The 21,463-nt window shown below is 38.6% G+C and overlaps 1 protein-coding gene across 1 annotated transcript in view; it reads right to left on the bottom strand.

Moving 5' to 3' along the window:
* The window catches only part of ABCC4 (ATP binding cassette subfamily C member 4), a 141,311-nt gene that overhangs the window by 21,951 nt on the left and 97,897 nt on the right, over positions 1 to 21,463 (bottom strand). The window contains exons 23-29 of the mRNA XM_036388838.2: positions 20,126 to 20,236; positions 18,559 to 18,659; positions 16,903 to 17,094; positions 12,633 to 12,788; positions 8,624 to 8,713; positions 7,978 to 8,150; positions 1,621 to 1,726 (exon numbers count right to left, since the gene is read on the bottom strand). Of these exons, the coding sequence (XP_036244731.1) occupies positions 1,621 to 1,726; positions 7,978 to 8,150; positions 8,624 to 8,713; positions 12,633 to 12,788; positions 16,903 to 17,094; positions 18,559 to 18,659; positions 20,126 to 20,236 (929 nt within the window). The remainder of the gene's footprint in view (positions 1 to 1,620; positions 1,727 to 7,977; positions 8,151 to 8,623; positions 8,714 to 12,632; positions 12,789 to 16,902; positions 17,095 to 18,558; positions 18,660 to 20,125; positions 20,237 to 21,463) is intronic.

Genomic DNA, 21,463 nt, shown 5'->3' with positions numbered 1-21,463 from the left:
AAACTGAAACAACATAAGGGTAAGAATAATGTATGGACACTTAAAATGCAATAGAGTAGCTATGTAGTTGGCAATTATCCTGAGTAGTTTAGGGGAAAGGGTAATTTTTATGCTTTGCTTCAACAATTTTTGTCATAAAAAGTGAATAAAACATTGCATTTTCACTGCACTTCATGACATTAAAGGTAAGCTAGAAAAACATCTTTGTGGAGAGAGCGTTCTGTGCCTAACATGTTAATGGTAGTTAATGAACCAAAACCCACAGAAATCCCTTTGGACAGCTAACAAACACACAGAGCTATTAATTACGTCATAGTTGTTTCCTCACAAATCTTTTGTTCATTTCAGTTGTAGAAAACACCAACATATCCATTAGACTTGTGGGGAGGTATTCAGTAGGGAAGAAAATATTTATTTATTATACGTTAAATGCTTGCAATTACATGACTACTTATGGCAGTTCTGCTGGTTTCTCTCTTTGTAAGTAAACTATAATCACTGAGCTCACAATCTATTCTATTCCTCAGAACACCACTCACCTTAGCAGATGGAATTGCTTAATTTTGTGTAGTTCAAGCAACCACTGTAACTCAAAGATTTTTAAATGTTTCAAGCATCCAGTTAAAAAAAAAAAAGAAGGAAACAATTATGCTTCCCTTTCATAAGACAGAAGTTGAGAGGTATTTTTTAAGGTTACCACCAAGAGGTGACAGTTAATTTCTGCTTGAAGTCCAGTTAAATTCGAGTTCCACCTATGAACACAGTTTGCCCTCTATGCCAGTTATTTCATTAACTAGCTGTGAAGAAGATGCTTGCAAAGGGCTCATGTTCTTATTGCAGGAAATTGTAAAACTGCAGGCTGCATATTATGTCAAGGACACAAACCAGGTAGATTTTCTGAGAGCACAGGGAACACCACTGCCTTTATGAAAATAATCAGCAAGTATTTCCTAATTTCTATCCGTGTACAATGCACCGTGGAGCAGACGAGCTGGCAGATACAGTGTAACAATTCCTCTGTTGGGAGCGAAGATGGCAGAGGTTGATGTGTTGGTAGTGCTCCATCTTCTCTGTTTGAACCTTGCTTTGGAAAGCTGACCATGTTCATTACCTCACCAGTCTAGTCCATCACTACCTTTGCCCCAGGGCAGCTGCTGTCTCCTTACCTCCATGTCTCCTGCCCCAGAACCTCCACCAGCTCCTCCTCACACACCCCACACCAGCTACTGTCCCTGCCTCCCTGGGCCCACTGAGACTGCATAAATACACCTGGCTGAGCCCAGCTGACAGTCCAGAACCCCACAGGTGTGACTTCACAGGCTCCCAGTACTGGCAGAGCTAATTCGCTCAGGTCTCCTGCTGCACCTCACCTGCAGTGGGTTTGTGCCTTGTGGGATGGGAAGCACAAGGCTAGAGAAAGCAAGAATTCTTTCCAGGTCATTACATCTACAGTTTCATGAGCTGTGAGTTACAGTAGCTAGGATAATAAGGTTCACTCAGATAAACCTAACATATGACTTACACTCCTACCCACTTTTGGATCAAAATGAAGAAGGGTCAATAACATTATTTTTCAGGAAATAAAAAAAAAAACAACAGTGAAGCAGTTAACTGTCTTACCATAATCCTATCACTGTCAATAATGGTGTTCAAGCGGTGTGCAATGGTCAGCACTGTGCAGTGAGCAAAGGTCTCACGGATCGTCTTTTGAATGAACTCATCTGTTCTGAAACACAGCAAGAGCAATGCAGACAAAAATAAGATGTTTGCATGGATAACCGAATGGCAGGCAGGTTTTATGACTTCATCAAACATGACTGGATAGAAGGAAATATGCTTCTAAAGTTATTACAGAGCTTCTTCCTCTTGTTATACCAGATGACTTGGAGGCGTATCATGAAACATACTCCAAAATTTACCCTTTCATACCTCGTGAGGAAAGGGTTTTTTGTTCTAAGTAGAGCAAAAGGCTTCATTTCAGGAGACTAATTTCTCAGACTTCGATTAGAGAAAAGGGAAAACTCTGTAGATTGAGATAGTCCTACTGATTTCTACACCAAAAACCATTGTTGCTCTCTTTCAAGATTTAGTTCATGCAAGGAGTGAAGAAAAGTTGGTCAAAGTACATATCCCTTATTGCAAATCATCTGAAGAACAAACACGAGGCAGCATAGAACTAAGGTTCTTGATTTCAAATGCAAAAGATTAATTAGAGGAGATGGTTGGTAAACTAAAATAGAACTGGAATAGCTCAAGAACTTGAATACTGAAAAAACCCAAAACTTGGTATACCCTGTAAATCAAAAGCATTAACTGGAACACACAACCCAAAGAAAGAGATAGAAGATTTCAAGTTAAGGGTGAGCCTACGGTATGAATTCACCACCACCTAAGATAAGGACAGCAGAAGAAATATAAGATTTGTAAAGAATGAAAAGTAAGCTAGAGCACAGACACTGAAGTACAGGGCTGAAGTGAAAATTGTCACAAATAAAGGTGAGAACTGTGAAAAGGAAATAAAATTACACTGATAGGTAGTTAGACACTAGAATGTGTCTATTAGCTGTGTAAATGAGCAGTAAGGCAAAAGATGGGCAATACTCATGGAACTGTAGCTTATTGAAGTAAATAACTGTACAAGAGAAGCACTGACACCACCTAACTTAGAGGACACCAGTCAGGCTTATACGTGGAGATCTCTACAGTCCCCTCTTAGGTCATTGAAAGGGAAGAGGCATGGCTGGAAGGTGAATCCAAGGACCTGCATTAGGCACCACCCGGTGATGAATGCCCTCTAGAGGCACCTGACAGCCCGCATTGCACAGGTAGCCTTGGGTCCCACCAGCCAGGCCTTGAGAATGCTCACATATTGCCCACCAGTGTTCAATAAAACCCCAAAAGACAATGGAGAAAAAGGAACAGAAACCAAAATTCTCATCCAAGATAGAAGAAAGATGTAAAGAATTCAAAATATACTGGTGCTAGTTGAACTAAGGAAGCTCCAGCCAAGAAGTCAGGCACTTGAAGGCAGGGGCCTCATTTCCAGGATTTCTATTAAAACATGAATTTGTTATTCTGCATATATGATGACTGGAGAATAATAAAATGTGCAGGTTAAAAAAAGACAAAGGAGACATCTGAATAAACTAGAATATTTAGGCAGACATGTTGGCTGCAAACAGTTGCTTGCAAAGTCCTAATTCTTCAAATTTTTAGAAGTAATGGGAAAATAAAATAAAATACATAAAAATACATAAAACATGTCTTCCTCTGATTAAGTAGTATTTTTTTAGACAGAAGTAGTACTCCACACTGAATCTATTTGCACATGATGAGTATCTGGTATCACTTTATGAATTATGCAAAGAGAATTGTTCTGAGGCCATCATGCCAGAAGGCAACAGCAATAAGAAGTGGACAGACAACTTTGGAAGAACAGGATGACTTAAAGGAATGAGGTAACTATTATGTTTCCACAGTAGAAAGTATGAGTTCATGCTCTGAAGGACGAATATAGCATCTGCTACAAGCTAAACTGAAGCAATCAGCATGACAAAGGAGAAGACAGATCCTTGCTGATGACAGGAAGAATCATCAGAGAGAAGGAAGACGCGAACAGTTAAGTAAGAATTCCATGCAATCTAACTGTTACCTTCATCTGGTGACAGAAACATTTAAGCTCTCTCACGAGCTTAAGATAACTGCGTTCTGGACTACAGTCTGAGAGGCTTGGTCCTTCTGCTCCTACTTCCTAAAAGAAGCTCAAAAACAAAGTGGGAAGCAGGTGTTCCTCAACTCTTTTTGAACAAAGGCCAGTAAGCAATCAGGGGAAGAGACAGGAGTAGAAGTCAGGAGAGGGGCACGCTCTTTAGTTCTGTGTTATCTCCTTAAGAAGAGGAAGTTGTTCATCATATTCCACATCACAGCTATACCAGTCCTTTCACCCCAGCGTTAATGAATGTATACTTGTTTGCTCTCTTCTCACCAATGCCTCAATAACCTGACTACTCTTAGCTCCAAAAGGAAAAAAAAAGAAGCAGGGACATCCATGAAAACACTCACAACACTCACTATGGAAGAGTCTTATAGAGACAGCAGGATGTGTTCTCTGCAATGGTTGAAATAACAAAACAGAAAATATTTAATACTCCCTAGAATTGTGTAAAGAAAGCCTTTTTCTTTCCTTATTGTCAAGCTCAAGGTGAAGTTTTCTGCAAAGCTACTACAGAACATGAGAATCGTAGTTGGCTCAGGAACTTTGGGAACAACTTTACAAAGGGCTTAAAATTATTTGTAACGCAAGTTATTCCTACTGTTTTCCAAGAATGTCTCAGCCTTGAATACCCCTGTCCTCTGCATTAATTTATATTATCTTCTTTTATTATATGTCCTCTTTATAGCACTACCTCTTCCTACACTTACAAGAAAAAAGCCACTCATTCTTAGAGAGATACTATCAAACTATTATCTTAAACAGGTATTTCTTGAACATAAGCTTATCACGAACAAGAAACTGCTGTCCATATTGTGGGTGTGACAAATGTTCTAAAATGAGACTTCAGAGTAATCAGGAACAGACTTAATAGCTCCATCTTCAAATATCACAGTACAAGACCTTATGCAAACATGTCTGCTGACTGACACTTGGCTAGATCCTCTCCAAGGTTCATGGCAGATCTTGGAGCATAGTTTTTGGGACAGCAGGCAGAAGCACTATCAGTAATCTCCAGGAGAATCTTAGGAAGAAGCTAGGGAAAGCAAGAAAATATAAAAAGACCAAGAAAAGCATCTGTATGCAAAATTATGTGCTGACAGAGTGTAGAGACTGGATCACATACCAGTTAGAGCTAGAAAAGTACCAAAGGAAGCATAATTTCTGTCCCTTTTTCAGGGCATAAATGGACTCTTAGTGATGTCTACCCACACTGAGCAAGTGTCTTGGCAAGTGCCACGTGATTTCATCACCCACCTCAGTAGATCAAACCCCATCATCTTTCAGGCACATTAAAAACCAAAGATGCAACCTGAATACCAAAAGCAGGGCTGCTAGATGACAAAAACCCAATCCTAATCTGATTATATAAAAATGGGAACCACAATACTCCCTACTGCAAGGAACAATACAATAAGAAAGCACAAAATGGTGGTATAGCTGTCCCACAGGCACCACAGGCTGAGGATCTAACACCAGGTTTCCCAGCAACCCAAGATCTGGTGTAACCTGAATTAGTTGACTGTGTAAAAAGAAAACTATCTGAAGAGGAAGAATAAATATGATCTGAATGTGAAGCAACCAAGCTTCTGAAAGGAGAACTGGGTAAGTCATTATCTTCTCTCTAATGTCCTCCTGGGATTGTCCTGAAAACGTATCTCATGCTACACAACTCCTTAGAGGCTTAGAAAATTTCTCCAAAAGAGTTACAGTTAGCAGTTAGATGTAATAAAAGGTTAAACCTGACAAATTTAAGATGGCTAATGAACTGAACTATGTGCAATAGCTGGTTTTACTACACTCAATGAACAACCAATGTAAAAAGATGTCAGTGGGTTGCTCACCAAAAGTTTTGTTCTCTATAAGCAAAAATATGAGTTAACGCAATTAAAACAAATTCAGTATTTTTAAAAAGTCTCAGTTACTAATGGTTTTGTTTCTGTGTATCATCAAAGCAACTACATGAAGATTTTCAGCTCTTCTGCTCCAGATTTCACACAATTTTCCAGAACACTTCAACTGCTTTAAAACCAGACTCTATTCTTCAGGGTAAGAATGGACCAAGAAGATAAAATCAAATTAAATGTCTATCAGTCATCACATAAATCATGCAGGTAGTCTGACTTAGGGCAACCTTCTTTATGGCAAGCTCCTCCTTCCCCCCAAAAAGCACTCACACCTCTGCCACATGCAGAGCAGGTGGCATCTCTGAGGAGCAAGGGAGAAAATGTGGGTACATATGCAAGCCAGAACATATGAGGAGGGAGAAGATGAACTTCAAATTCCTTCCCTTCACTCCCAGTAGCAGACAAGAATGGCCTAGATGAGCTGAAACGTGGTGGGGAGCCTCTAGGGCTCAGTCCCCTGGGGAAGGTACAGTGCCCACCACACAGTGGGCCACAGTGCCACCACTGCCTCACGTCACCTCACCCTTCCTTCTCTTCCTGCCACCCCTAACTCCTGCCTTCTCACACCTGCTTCCAGGGTGAACTGCAGAAGGGACAGGGTGGCAGCAGCAGTTGAGGCTGCCGAGGGAGAGAGATCAAGAGCCAGAAAAACAAACAAAAAAAAGAGAAGCATCTCCAGAGGCAGAGGCAGCTTGCCATGGTCTTCCATCTCAGGTGCTCGATACGATGTGTGCTTGCCACCAGGTGAGAGACAAGGCTGCCAGGTATGGGGGTTGTGCATCAGAAGAGGAGGAGGTTTTCCTTACACACCAAAAATGCCTCCCTAACTGCTCAGTTAAGCAACCCACATCAGCATTTCCTGATGATCATCCTATCAGATTGCAGAGCTAAAAAATACTTGGCTCTAGTTATACCAACACATTAAGGAAAAGGTAATAATGACTGTAATGCAAACTGAATTCAAAGAAGAAGTTCCAAGTTATTATTTGTATTGTTATGCCTAGAGTTGATACAAACAAACATTTACCTTATTATAATATATATTGCAGTACACATTAATCAAGATCAATTAAACGGATAGTGCCAGTTGAGAACACACATGTGAGATGCCAAAATAGGGAGGATGAGTAAGATGGTATTACATTTCCACACCTATGATTAATCACAGTTAATCTATCAAAGCTCAGCCAAAAATAAACTAAGAGTAAAAAAAAAAAAAAAAAGAAAAAAGAAAAGAAAAAAAGAAAAGAAAAAAAGAGAACCCTTGGAAAGGGACTGCACTTCTCTACAGGTTTTAGAAATACAGTCAGCTGAACTGTAAAGCTACACCAGTAGGGCACCACTTCTCCCCTGAGAAGATGTTAGAAAAATGAGTCACGCCCAGATGACATACAAAATCCTTAATGCATCTGTTTGAGGGACTTGCTGTGTTATTGTCCTCTTTGGACTTTGAGTTCTCCCTCAAGCCATAGTTTGTTGGAACTATATATTCAGCTCAGACTAATTGATGCAGTACGTTTGCAGTATTGTTTCCCAAGTATTTCCACCAGCGCTTCAAATGTTTCAAAAATTAACAGTGGGGGTACTTAGCTATTGGAACAATTTAACAGGGGTTGTCATTGATTTTTTTTTTTTGCTATTGAGGTTGGATGTTCTTCAGAAGTACACTCTAGTTCAAACAGAAATGAATTCAGGAAATTCTGCTGGCCTGAGTTATACAAGACAGAATAATGAACTAGTGAGTCCATCCTGTAGACTTCAGCATTTCCAAATCTGTTCTGCAATTCCTGTGGTGTTTAGGACAGCTTACTTTCTGCCCCTACTTTACCTCTAACTTACAACACCAGCATCTGAGACATCTGAAAGGACAGCAATTCACAACCAGAAGTATCCAGTTTTGCTTACAGCCATTTTTCACCTTTCTAGTTTTAGGGGGTTTTGGGAGTGAGATGAATGAAATATTTTGTATTTATTTATTTCCAACAAACTTTTCTTCCAGAAGTCAACAGAACTCAACTTGTTTCCTTGCTATTCTAATGTTACAGAGATGCATTTTCAAGAACATTCTTGTCTTCTAATCTATGGCTGCAGGACAAATAAACTTTGAATATTAATTTCCCTACTCTATGGAATGCACTGAAATTAGGGATCTTTTGAGTGCTTAGTTTATATCATCTGCTCCATAGCCAAAGCTCAATCATCCTGTTTTGAATAGACAAAAATGATGGTATCATCAAAAACATAAAACAGCAATACAAAGTACATGAAATATAAAGCATTTAAGTTCATCTCTACAGCAGAGATGAACATATTAGAAGAGAAACCAGTTCATTTTCATATGACAGATTTTGTTTTTACCTTGGGTCCACATTTGCTGTTGCTTCATCAATGATAAGAATACGATTTTTTTTTAGAACTGCTCTGGCAAGACACACCAGCTGTCTCTGACCAACACTAAAATTAGATCCAGATTCTGCCAGCTGTGTCTCCATTTTGTTAGGTAGATCTTCCACAACCTCCTTCAGTTGCACCTGTTGACATGTCAACATATTGTAGGATGAGTAACTCTGTTTTAAATCAGCTATTGTGTGTCTGATGACACAACAATAAGTATGCAAGGTTTGCCTTTTATATTCTTACACAAAATGAGTAAGTGCCAAGTTGGATAACAGTGTGTGTCAGTTATTAGAATTCTAAAAACATTAAAGCATGTTGTTAAGAATCTATTAATGTTCATTAAAACCAAGATATGAATCAAACTATAACCAAGGCATCATCCCAAAGGATAATTTTTCATAAAAGACTTACATAAATATACACGCCTGCACACACATAGACACACACATACACAAATGCACATATGATAGTGTACTTTTTTCTATCAACAGCTATACCTTTATCAAACCTGATGAAAACATCCAAAACCTAACACACACAAGCACTGCAATATTATTGTCAATGGATTTTAAATACCAGATGTACATTATTAGATTTAGTAAGTCACCTCTTCCAAGGCGTTCCACAGCTCTTCATCAGTGTATTCATTGAAAGGATCTAAGTTTTTCCTCATAGTTCCAGTGAACAAAACAGGCTCCTGAAACCCAGTAAAATCAGCATTCCACTATAAATACAGGTTTTATATTGCAATAGGTAATTCAATGATAATCACAGCTAACCTATATCAACAATAGCACAGAAATATCTAACAACAAGCTATCATTTTTGAAATGCAAAGGTGTACATTACAACTGCATGCTTAAGAGGGATGGCGGGGGGGGAGGCAAGTGTTCAACTACTCTGTATGAAGATAATTTACCAAACAGGACAGGTCTGTTTGCAAATTGTTGTACACAGTTATGTCGGTACTTAAACGGGCATGTACATGCCACTGCTCTGATGCCACAAGCTATATATATACTTCCATGAAATCGTTGCTATCCTCATGGTATTGTTAATGAAAACCAACAACTAGCACTGTCAATGAGCTCACACTCCTAAATTACTTTTGGGCAGTTTTGAAAACCTGTTTTTGAAGTACATAAACCAGAGAGGAATCAAAGAGCTTACAATACCTTTCTGGTTTTCCTTCTGTGTTTAGCTGTGGGTTTGGTTTTTTTTTTTTATTTCATGCGATAAAAGCCCTTCCATTTTACCATCAGGGCTAAGCAGGAACAGCTTTCACCATTTAAAACCTAAACACATCTATACTGCCACAGCACCAAAGCAAACTTAGAACTGGTGCACTGCTGGGCAAAGCTCTCACTCAAAACACACCAGGGAGTCAAATTGGTACCTTCTCCCATTCAGGTACCAATGAGATAAGAATGTGGTCGAAGCAAGTTTTGTTCTCCTTCAGTTCCAAGTTAGAGCAATAACATGTAATTCATCAAACTGGCACAAATCAAATCACACTGAAACATGTAGTATTTAAGAATTGGGAAGAGGACTTTTGGTTCAGAACTCCTTAAGCAGAAGATCAGTACTCCGTAATGTGAGTTGCCAGACCTGAGAGTCATGCACTGACACGACTTTAGGGCTAAACTCATCTTAATACCACACATAAAGACAAAAACAAGTCAAAAGCTGTAACAGTGCTAATCATAAATGGACACCATTCATCATGTTGTCAGTTCTCCTTAAATTGGGGAAATTTTAGGCAAAATGCCTTTTTTTTTTTCCCCTCCCCTGGGAAATAAAATTTAACTTACACTGGGTAACTTCAGCTTACTCTGAGATTAACCTGTCATGACCTTCTCCCCATCTAACCCTAGTGATGCCCAGCTCCAAAGGGCTGCAGCAAACCAGAAGAGAATTCAGACCTTAACCCTTTTATTGTCTTTGAATTTCTAAACCATCTGAGTGCTATAAAAGAATTTAAAAAGACAGAACACGCCATAAGCAATATAAAAGAAGATATATATTTCCTGATATAATACGCCAATTATTTGAAAGTATCTGCTGCAATAGCAATGTCATTAAAAACTTGCTGAATGAGCAAAAGGGTTTAACACAAAACATTTCCAAGTCAAAAAACAATTTTCTTTAAAAACACCTAGAAACTAATTTGTTTAACAACACACATTTTAGTACACCATTTGGTGTATTTTGAAGGTATTGTTACATTTATTTTCCTTTTCAATCCATTTTTATAGGTTGGCAAAGAGGAGGCTGAACCTATAAAGTGTTCACAACTATTATAAAAGTCCTAACAACAGACATGCACTGCAACAGAAGATAAGGATATTTTTTAATTACCATTTCTGACACAGATTATTATTTAAAACAGTCTGGTTTATGAGAGAAAAGCAATAAGACTAACCTGTAAATAATTGTTGTAAAAATGCTTGCAGTCAGAGAGGCAGACAACATTTGCATAGAAAAGATTTACAAACACAACCTTTACACAGCTCCATCCAAGCAAGCAATTAGAAGCCTAAGCACATTTTTATTTCTCCAGGTAGGTATTTAAACTCACACACAAGAAAACTTCAGTCTTGCCTCATCACTCTCTAGGAACAGTTCTGTTTAGCATGTTTTATGTTGCAATTCTAATAAGCATCTCTCTCTCTGGTTTTTCAGCTGCCCACATAATTATGAAGATATTTGCTGCAAAATAACTACCTGATGTTACATTGCTATTATTGACACTACTATTAGCACAGTGCCAGACAATGCCTATCATACAGTTTACCATAGCAGAAACCTGATTCCTTCCTCTTCTTCTTTGTACCAGCACTTGATAGTTTTGCATATTGTTAATAGAAACAGCCTTCTCTTACACACATACACACCAAAAAAACCAAAACTACCTGCTAGCCTTTGGGTACTCAAAACTTTTGTGACTATGATGCAAACCTTATATAAATTTGACAAAAAATCACAGAGTTCCACTGGATTAAAACAGTTTTAAAACTATGTGAATAGACCTGTGTATGAAAAAAACCTCACATGTATAATTGAATGTGGTGAACTTTGAGCATCTGTGTCATTCACATGTAGAAAGTGTATTTGACCTGCAGTTTTCCTGTCTCAGTATCCTATTTTGTCCAACTGGGCTGAATTTCTCAAAATGAAAAAATCACCCACAATAGCTATGGGCAAGGCTTTCAAAAAGCTGTAGACCTTGAATGAACTGATGATCATCTGTCTTCATGAGAAAGGAACGCTACACACAAACAAAAAAATGGAATTTAAATCCATATAAACTTCTCTTTACATACAAAAGATGACTAGTTCCAGTGAGTACTGCAATAACAAAGCCTGCAGCATGCAGAAACAAAAGACATCTTGCATTAGGCAATGATCCAATTGCTGGGGAAGTACCTATTTTTAATTTTTTTTTTTTCAATAGCATACCTGTTTCTTTTTGACTCCTACTATTTGAGAAAAAACAAAGCCTCATTACCATTTGTATTAGATTCTCAACTTAAAGAAATTAATACACTCTGCCACCCTGCCAATAGACTAGCACACATTCAGACATAATTCTAAATACAGATTCTGTTATAACATAGAGAGATCTGAGAAATAATGCAAAACATGGCAAAAAAATTCCTCTGGTTTACAGTCTACTCTTCACTCTACCTGCCAGAACAGCACAGATGAACTACTTTCCAAAATATGACTTCACATTTGCAGCATAAGAGCTTTTCACTCTTCCTCCCTGGAGAGAGTTCACTGGAGAGCAAATGCCCAGGGAAAAGACCAGAGCTCTCATGAAACTGTAACATGCACAGACTTTGTCTCCTAAGTTGTAAGGATACACATCACCCTTCTCTGATACAATGTCTCATGAAATTAAGACTCTAAGAGAGAAGACCTGTGACCTACTGGATTTCTTTGAACAGCCTTTCTTCTATCCCAGCAGGAGAGATGAGGCTATTTCCAACACTGCCCTACTGGGGTTTTTCTTCTGTACTGTGGCCTTTCTTGCATTCAGCTTCTAAAATTCATCAAGTTTCATTTATTATGGGTTATAATGACCTACTCTTTAGTCTGTTCCTCTGGTCTTCTCCTGTCAAACCTTCTCCAAATAAAGCAAAAGCTGATAGCTCACTTCTAGGTAGCACATTTGCTCCTTCTAAATCTAACACCAGTCAGTTTGTACAGGGATGACTGGAGAGGTGAAAGTGGTCTTGCAAAGTCCCTTACTAAGGAAGCATCAGGCAGGAATTGCTGCCAAAGGATCAAGTGCCTGACTTCAGAGGACTGCTGAGGATTGGTATACACTTACCAGATTTTCTCTGCTTTTCCACAGACTATGGGAGGACAGCATACAGCTAACACACAGATATTCCAAAGGAAAAGACAGGGTACAAAAATGTGCCAATCCCCAAAACTGATTCTGTTTATCTTAAAATAATCAGGACCTTACTCAAGGAAGAATAACGCCTAGCTACAGTTCCTGCACCTACAGCATTCAGAGGTGCAGGGGGAACACATCCCAGCAAAGCACTTTAAACACTATGGTATTATATTCAAAACATCCATGGCAAACCAAGTCACTCTCTTACTTGAGGTATAATTGAAATTTTCTTCCGCAAGTCATGGAGTCCCAGCTCTGATGTCAAGTACATATCAATCCAAATCCTTCCTTCAGGTTCTGCCAAGCGAAAGAGGGCTGCTATCAGAGAGCTTTTCCCAGCTCCAGTTCTTCCCACTATTCCAACCTACGGAGCAAGCCAAGCCTGTACCATTAAACTGTGAGCTTTTCAGGAGAAATTAATATGTCAAGCAACATTTTTACAGCATCACAGGATTTGCAGTAGAACATGCACCAAATAAAACTTCTTTGTAATTAACATTCTTCCAAGAGGAAAAATCCTCTCCCCTTAAATCGGTTTGGATTCAGGTGACATTTGTATACATGACAATTTCTTGGATCATATTCAAAGGTGAATGATTTCCCCCTAAAGTGTGGTGTCTTATTGTGTAAACAATTTAAAGTGGCTCAATGCATACAGTAATGTGATTCAAGGCTGCTAATTTTTATACTGAACCTGGTTTGCTGGGTGATGTTAGGCAAATCATTTCATGCATGCATCTACTACTCAACCCCAAAAAGAACTCCCATAAAGCACTCTGGGAACAATGTACTCCCAATTTAAATAACTGAGACTGATTTTGGTTAGTTATGGTTAAGGTGAAGTACTATAAAGTAGCATGAGTATAAACTGTATCCATACTTCAGACATCTTCAGCAAGCATTGAAACTACAAGGCAATGACATCAAGCTGAAATTCCTTTTCAAACAGAAGAAACAGGAAATAATAAAATCACAGAGATTCAGGGTTCTTTTTGCTCCCAAAGAAAAACTGGAAGACATAGACAATGTGAAAAAAAAATAAAGCTTTCAGAAAAAAGAGACAATGAAAAATACAGGATTGATAACTTTAATGACAAGGGGCTAAGATCGAGAAATATTTCTTCTATTTTAATTTTTTTTTGAATGTTGTACTCGGATAAAGGATTCTTAGCGAAAAACAGTGTACAGTAATCAACTGTATCAGAGAAGATAATGGGTGTAACCCTCTACACAAATCTGATCTGGCAGAATTTGTTATTTCCTGCATTCTGTTCTAATCCCTACATTCCCCCCCCCACTAAAAATCAGCACACTGAAAAAGTTCAGAGCAGTGCAATACAAAATTAATATGGGCTGGAGATCCTGATTTGATGGGGAAGGATTTATGAGGATTAAACACGTATAATGTGGCTTGGTGAAGTGATTGGGGTGCAGAAAAGAGGAATAAAGATGAAAACCTTCATGAGTGTACATACAGACACCAGAGGGCAATTACCCACTGCCTGAGACTCGCATGTGTGCAGCAATGCCTGCTGAAATGAAATTCAGCACAGGAAACTGCACCAAAGTGCAAGGAGAAACTTTCAGTCAGAGACACTAAGTTCAGACAAAACAGCAGTGCCCACATTTGATAAAAAATACACAACACACTAAAAAAGTACACTTCAAGAAGCAACTTATGCTGCATAATCTAAAAGATATTTTCTCCTTCTACGTTCTGATTTAACAATTTCATCCAACAATTCATTATTGTACTACTGTAATATAAACTAATTAACATTTCTACAATGCTTTTTATTAAACAGACTAATTTAAGCAAATCTGTTACAATAAATGATCAAATGTTTAGTACTCTAAATTGTATCAATGAAACAATGGAAAAATAGTTCTGAATAGATAAACTACAGCTCAGAAAGAAAGTGCTGAATAGAGAACGCAGACAATCAAGAGTTGTGAAAATGAAAGTTCAATTGTTCCCCTGCAAATGTCAATATAAAGTATTGTATCAAAGATATAAAGAAAAAGCCATACAAAATACATTGATACTTAAAATAAAAATGCAGCTGTGCTCTGCATATTGTCAAAATCCCACTTTTGGTTTGGCATCAAATGAAAGGACTATGCTCTTCAACATTTAGAAGAATCTATTTGCATCTTTGGTCCAATTGACTACAGGCTGCTGAAAACTGACAGGAATTTGAAAGAGCTCTCAGTATAAACATTATCCATTTTTTGAATACATTTTATTCTTCACAGGCCCACACTCACAGCTAGTGCAAATACAGGAGCAGCCTGCAAATGGAAGTGGCACCTATCAGGAATCACAGGGCCAGGACTGTGCTGCCTGATACAAGCCCAGTGCACATACAGGAGTACACCTGCTACGCTGGGCTCATCATTACTCAAGTGTCACTTGTACTTCACAGCAGAGCTGCACAAAAAATGTGAGATTTACAGCATGTCAGCCACTCCACTGAAACTGCCCATGTCTTTGTTATCCCTCAGGCAGCCTCCCTTTCATCGTGGGAGCACAGCTGCCATGCCATAAATCTACATGTGCACCTTCCTAACTTTTTCATGTAGCCTGCAGACCCAGGAGCTGTCAGGAAAAGGTGCATTTAACAATATGTTAGCCAATAAGCATTCATGAGCTCCCTGAAACAAAGATGGTGAGTAAAACCCAATACTACACATGCTAATCTTCCCCTGCTGCAGCTATAGTAGCAGAGGAGGTTAATCCCTGCCAGCTACTGGCACAGCAGTTTGTGTCTCCCTGGTCTGTTTTTGCCAGACCACACTACTTCAGCAAAGATGTTTAAAACACAGGGTCCTTCCTGGCCTGCTTTGACTGTAGGGAAATAGTGAATGCTGAGACAAAACAGATTAAAAGAGACCTTGAGTGAGTGATTTGCTAGCAATCACCTCCCTCATTCTTACCATACCCACAGCTACCCTAACTGGGCCCTGGGGTGGCTACAAGAAAAAATACAAGCACAGCATAAGCTTAAACTCATTCCTGTTGCCAGTGGCACTGCAGCCACCAGAAGTCTATAAAAGTCAGGGGCCTGAACAGGCATAAGAGCTTTCAATGACAGCAGTATGGGCAGAATCCCCAAGAGATCTAGAAACCTGGTTCTGAAGAAGATGCTTCTCCACAATTAAAACCAATATGAGGAGGAGAGATGCTTGGGAGATTTATTTTACACAGTGGCAGCCTACTGCAGTATTGTGCAAAACATCATAGAAAGCAAACACAAAGATCTTGGCAATGGTTTCAAGCAGGGCAAATTCAGGATGACAAAACCACAACATAACTGCTCAGCAAAAATAAATACCCCCAGTCATCCCTCTGTCTCCTGCCCCCACCAAGGTGTGAGTCATGCACTGCTAGGATCTCTTCCGTTTTTAATTTTATTCCTGTCTCTCACTGAGAAATATAGGATTTCTTGTCTGTATTGGAGAGACTTGTAACAGCTAAGGAGACAGCCCACATGGCTCTTCTTCTCAAGAGACCATTTTTCACTCATTCACAGCTAATTCCAGGAAATCACCTCAATGTAGCAAAGTCTGGCTGAATTTTTGTAACATGCATGTTATTAAAAGGTCCACTTGAGGAAATGAACGGTTTGGAATTGAATGGAAAAGCATGTTAAAAAGGAGGCACGGGCAAGGATTGTAGAGTTGAACCATCCTCCTAGGGAAGACCTCCTAATCAAAAAACTACAGCTGCATTTGAAATGTAGCAAAGCACAAATTAACACTTCAGGGCTCTAATTTAATTTTGTCTGTGGGGGAGACCTTCCCTGCAGCAGTCTTTCAACAGGGATAGCGTCAAAATTGGGGAGGAGGACTCAAATTTGCAGAGGAGCAAGAGTTTATTTCTGTGTTTCTTTTGGCTACCAATCTAATTAATGACAACAGTTAATTGCATTGGTTGCCAAAAGGAACTGAAATAAAATCCCGAATTCTGAAGTTATGCAACTGATTTGTACTTCTTTCTTCTATCTTCCATTTTGGACTCAGTGCAAGGGCATGTACATTTCTTGTTTTCTATTGGTTTTGCTCACCTTGTCTGTTGACATACTCAATTCCAATTATGTTCCCTCTGTTGAATCCCCCATTTCCTAATGCAGCTCCATTTTCTTTGGATTTGAACAAACATTCTTGGCTTGGCTCGTATTTTCCATGTCTGCTACTTTCTGAAGAATCTCAGATTCTTTTTAAGGGAATTATCGGGTATGTTTAATCCTTTGACAGACTAAAATATCATGTTCCCAGACAAATTTACGCTACACTTACATGAAATAAATAGGCTATTACTTCTGCTATTAAATATAACTAAAGCTTATTTTTTAAAAGAACACTTACTATTTTCCTAACATCCATGTGTTTTATAATGCATTCTAGCATGCAGCTTCTTGTCAACTCATCATCTTTGCTTAATTTCTGTGAATATCCAAAGACAGCCACATACATACCTTTTCTTTTGGTTTAATTACAGCAGACAAATGTCTTAAAACCAATGGTCCATCTAGACTGTAAGTGAAGTTAACATTCTCAAATGCTATCATTCCTTGGTTAGGCCATTCTGGTGGTGGATGTTTGTTGGTCTCCCAAGGAGCTTCTTTTTCAAGTTCTGTGTACTCCATCACTCTTTCTACTGATATCATCTAAGGGGAGGAAAGAAGACATAGATACATGAGCTTCATCCTCTGGCATACCCTGCAAATACTGCCTGCATATAAATATTTTTACCATGGAGATTCAATGCAAATTACTCTGTTTTTTTTTTAAACACAAGTAAGAGTATTTGGCGCCATTCTACGCTTTCTTTATGCAACTAAAAAAGTGGAGAGAATGCATCTCATGTCCTACTACAGATCCAGATCTATCATGATACATAAAGCCATTCATAAGCATTTTTCATCAGTAGGATTAATTACAAACCTAAATATTGCCTCCCCCAGGTGTAGTCACCCTTTAATAACAAGGGATTTTTGGCGGATGTCCACCTATCAAAGAAGTTGATGCTAATCAGAGCTCCATAAAATGATCAGCATTTCACACCAAAGCCAGGTTAGTGAATGGCCTTTCTCTTCCAAGGTATTTCTGAGTCACAGCCTCCAAGAAAGCCACTCAGTACATGTGACACTCCCACAGACACTTCCAAAACATCCCCAATGGTATGAAAAATACTGAACGCTTTCTTCCCATTTCTCAGAAAATCTGTCACCACCCGTTTACTGGTGTGTGAAAAATGCACTGAAAAAGCAATGTGGTAGCAAAAAAAAAATCTAATTTTGTTATTATCATTATTGCTATTATCATTATAATACTATAATTAAGCATGGCTTTGTAACTTCTATGGAAGGACTACACATATTTCCTAGACTATGTACAGCAAACTATAATTACAAGTAACTTCAGCTGTCAACACAACAAAAAAAAATCCCAGGTTTATGTTTAGCATGTTTTTTCTACAATCTGTTTTTCTTATGTATTATCTTAAGAAAGTAGACAGGTAAATTAGAATATGCTACTAAATACTGTGAATTGGTCAAAGGCATATTATATGCTATATTTTGGAAAACACACAATCTTGTCAGCTGAATATAAACAAATACTTTCACATTTGTGTTAACTTAGAATAAATTTAAAAGTTATAAGCCTTTGCAATGGAATAACAGGACTCTAAAAATGCCATGAGGGATATAAATAAAATTTTAAAATGCAGTAATAAATAACAATAAATTATAAATACCAAATATAAAAACATAATTTGGAATCTTCCTTATGGAAAGGGATTAATTTATTGCAACTTTAGCAAGTTGCAATGCAATTGTCTACACTGTAACTAGACGGTCTCCTTTCTGCTGTAAAGGGAGATTGTAAAACCTCCCTTACTATGAACGTAGGACAATCCCCAGACACAGTTCATCTTAACAAACATTCAAAACCAGTCAGACAAATCATAACCTAAAAGAAGTAATTTTTCTTTATGACTGCAGAGTGGTGCCTCAATTGCTTGCCAAGGTATTAATACTCTAAGTTATTTAAGAAGAATCTCATCCTTAAAGCTTCATGTCACAAGCATGGAAGGAAACAAGAGGGGAAAAGGAAGAAATAAACATTACCAGGTTTTCAACTTCAGCACTCTGTCTAACACCCCACTGGAACGTTCCCATGAGGGTGATTGCATAGGAGAGTGCCAAACCAACCTGCCCCGCATGCAGAGCTGCAGAAGAAAGGAAAATGAGGCTCAAATAGGTACATTGCAATTACACAAAATCTCAGTTAAGTTCTCTTTCATGAGGTTACTTACATGATGGAAGCATCACAGCCAGAATTTTATTTGGTTATGCACTACTTGCTATCTGTGCAATGAGTAGCTCCAGGCAGAACAGCTGCTTGCTGCATTTTTGGGGTACAGTTTGGACACATTTTGACAAGATAATCCAAATTCTCCTTGGCCTGGTGTTCATCTAAAAACTGAGGTTCAGTCTCAAGACCAAACTTACATAGATTTTTAGGGTCATCCCTGTCTGGCTGAGCACTAGTTAACTCTTCACTTTTTTTCTATGCAAATCAGGTAAGGCCCTAAACCTAAGCAAAAAGTTTGCGTAAAATTATTTCAAAATTAGTTATGAAATTTACCTCAACTTTGTACTCTTATAAACAATCAGATAAAGTAAAAGGACAGAATATTTCTTCCCCTGTTTATAAAAGCATTTACTGTGTTCAGTGGGTCTACTCTCACAAAATAAATATATTCTGCCTGCCCCAATATTAAGCACGATTGTCCTCTGACTTACTTGAACTTTATCCTAACATAGTCCTATTGACTTCCAGAGAACTACTCTTTATCCAGAGGTAAGGAAAGATTCAGGACCATTGTTTTGACTTGTCTTTTTGCATGCTAGTAACATCAAACCAAGTTCAAAATTTGTGGAGTTGTGCAGCACAGAGTGTTCAAATTTTAAAATACATGTGCACATAAAAAACTTATCCAAAGAAAAAAGAAAAGAAACAAAACCAGCAAATTAGCACTAATTTTCATGTCCAAGATAATTACTTCTTCCTTCATGTTTTAGATGACTATCTCATTCTAGCACATCTAACCCAATTACATCCTGGATGATGCATACACTAATGACAGTTCATGAGTGACAGTGAACATAAAATGTATTATTATGAGGCAATTTTCTTTCTGGAACTGGCCTATCCCACTGATCCAAGATACGAGAAGAGTATCCCTAGGAACTTTAGCTTGCCTTTTGACCTACTGTGCCACGTGCAGAAAGGAAAAACATTGTTAAGAAGCAGCTCCGTGGGTGTTTCAATATAAAAAGCAAAGCCCTGTAGGCCCAAAAGAGAAAGACAAAGGTAGGGAAAAAGATGATGATTTATTTCTTGTTATTGCTCTGAAAGCCAGAATCTCAAAAGTGAAGAGTACAGAAGAGCACGTTTGTTTGCACACTTGGGGATGATGACAGATGTATGTCTCAGCCCGGAAGATGTCTGAACTGCCTCCAGGATTTGCAGGAAAGCAGATGCCCTAGACTAAGGAAGAGATCATGATCTAGAAAGAAATATTTAACTTAATTACAGCCGTTAAACAATTAGAAACAGCAACATATGAAAAAGAATTAGGCATTACTATACATGGTAATTACTGGGTGAACTTTTTCCATCTGTACTTACTGTTGGCGAGAAGCAGGGAACCAAAAGCAACCACTATAACAAAAATGGCACAGATGGCATCCAGACGCACAGCAAACCACCTTGAGGTTGTCAAGAAGAGAAACCAGGCCTCTAAAGTGTATTTTACAAAGACATAAACCCAGTGGATTATTAGAAAACTAAGCTGTATAATTATGACTAAATTTATTCATGTTAATAATACAAATTGTCAAAAACCCCCAACGTTGCCATCTTCAAGTGCATGTCTGCATGGACTGATGATGATCAGGCTACTGACCAGTTTTCCTGAAATTGTCTAATTTAGTTTTCACACCAGTAGCAACCACAATAGGAAGAGAAAGAAAAACAGTCAAGACTCAAAGCATGGTTCACTTATTCAAAATGGAAGCCTCTTCCCAACTCCAATGGACTCAAGAGTCTTATACAAAAAGCAGAAGTACAACTGCATTTATTGTAGCTGGACTAGAGTCTACAGGCTTTTAGCTAGAACATATCACAACACAACTGTCAGAGCTAAGTTCTTAGAAGGCAGCTGCAGCTGGTTAAGCTCCTGTAGGAGCTACTCAACACAGCCAGTGCAGCTATACAGAGGTATTCAGATTATTAGATGCACATTTTTACATTTGGGAAAGCTCACAGGTGGACATCGCCACTTTGCACTCACTCGGGTGTTGACAATTTGGTGCTAAGTTCCATCCCAGGTAGATATGCTACAGTACAAGGTACAAGAGACAGCACAAAAAGACACTGCAATACAGAGGGCAAAGTGTTTGAATCCAAGGCCAAAACCAGAAGCAAAGTACCCATAATGAAGTGTGGCACTATTTATTGCTTAGGCTGCACTCAGAGGAATTGTAAGTCACAGCAGAAGGTTACCATTCCAACCCCTTCTGCCTTGCTTGCCATTACTCCCTGCTAAAGATCACTGCAGTTTCAACTGTTCAGCTCCTTAGCCTAGTGCTGGGAAAAATTCAAACTAAAATAATTCTCCCTTCTGTAAGATTGAGAGGAGCTAAGTGTGGTTTTAAGACTGATAATCAATAGCCAGATTATGGAGCTTTTGCTCTACTGATCCTAATTGTCCAGGGAGGTGTGTTACACTGCCAGCTTGAGATGGGTCATTTTGCAACCTCTCTATGCAACATGGGTCACTGTGCATAAAGAAAGGAATCTGACAGTCACAGGAACTAATAAAGACTCATCGTGGTCTGACGACTCATGGGCTTGCTTATAGAGATGGGCACTGGCAGGAAGGAAACTTGGGTTTGGTCAAATGTCAGCATGCCTTTTAGATGTTTTTTATCTAAAATTTATTTAATACTCCATTCATAGGCATCC

This window comes from Molothrus ater, chromosome 2 (assembly GCF_012460135.2).
Source record: "Molothrus ater isolate BHLD 08-10-18 breed brown headed cowbird chromosome 2, BPBGC_Mater_1.1, whole genome shotgun sequence".
In the NCBI taxonomy this organism is placed as follows: Eukaryota; Metazoa; Chordata; class Aves; order Passeriformes; family Icteridae; genus Molothrus; species Molothrus ater.
Note: the sequence above shows the minus strand (reverse complement) of the source record. Positions and strands in the feature narration are given on the sequence as shown.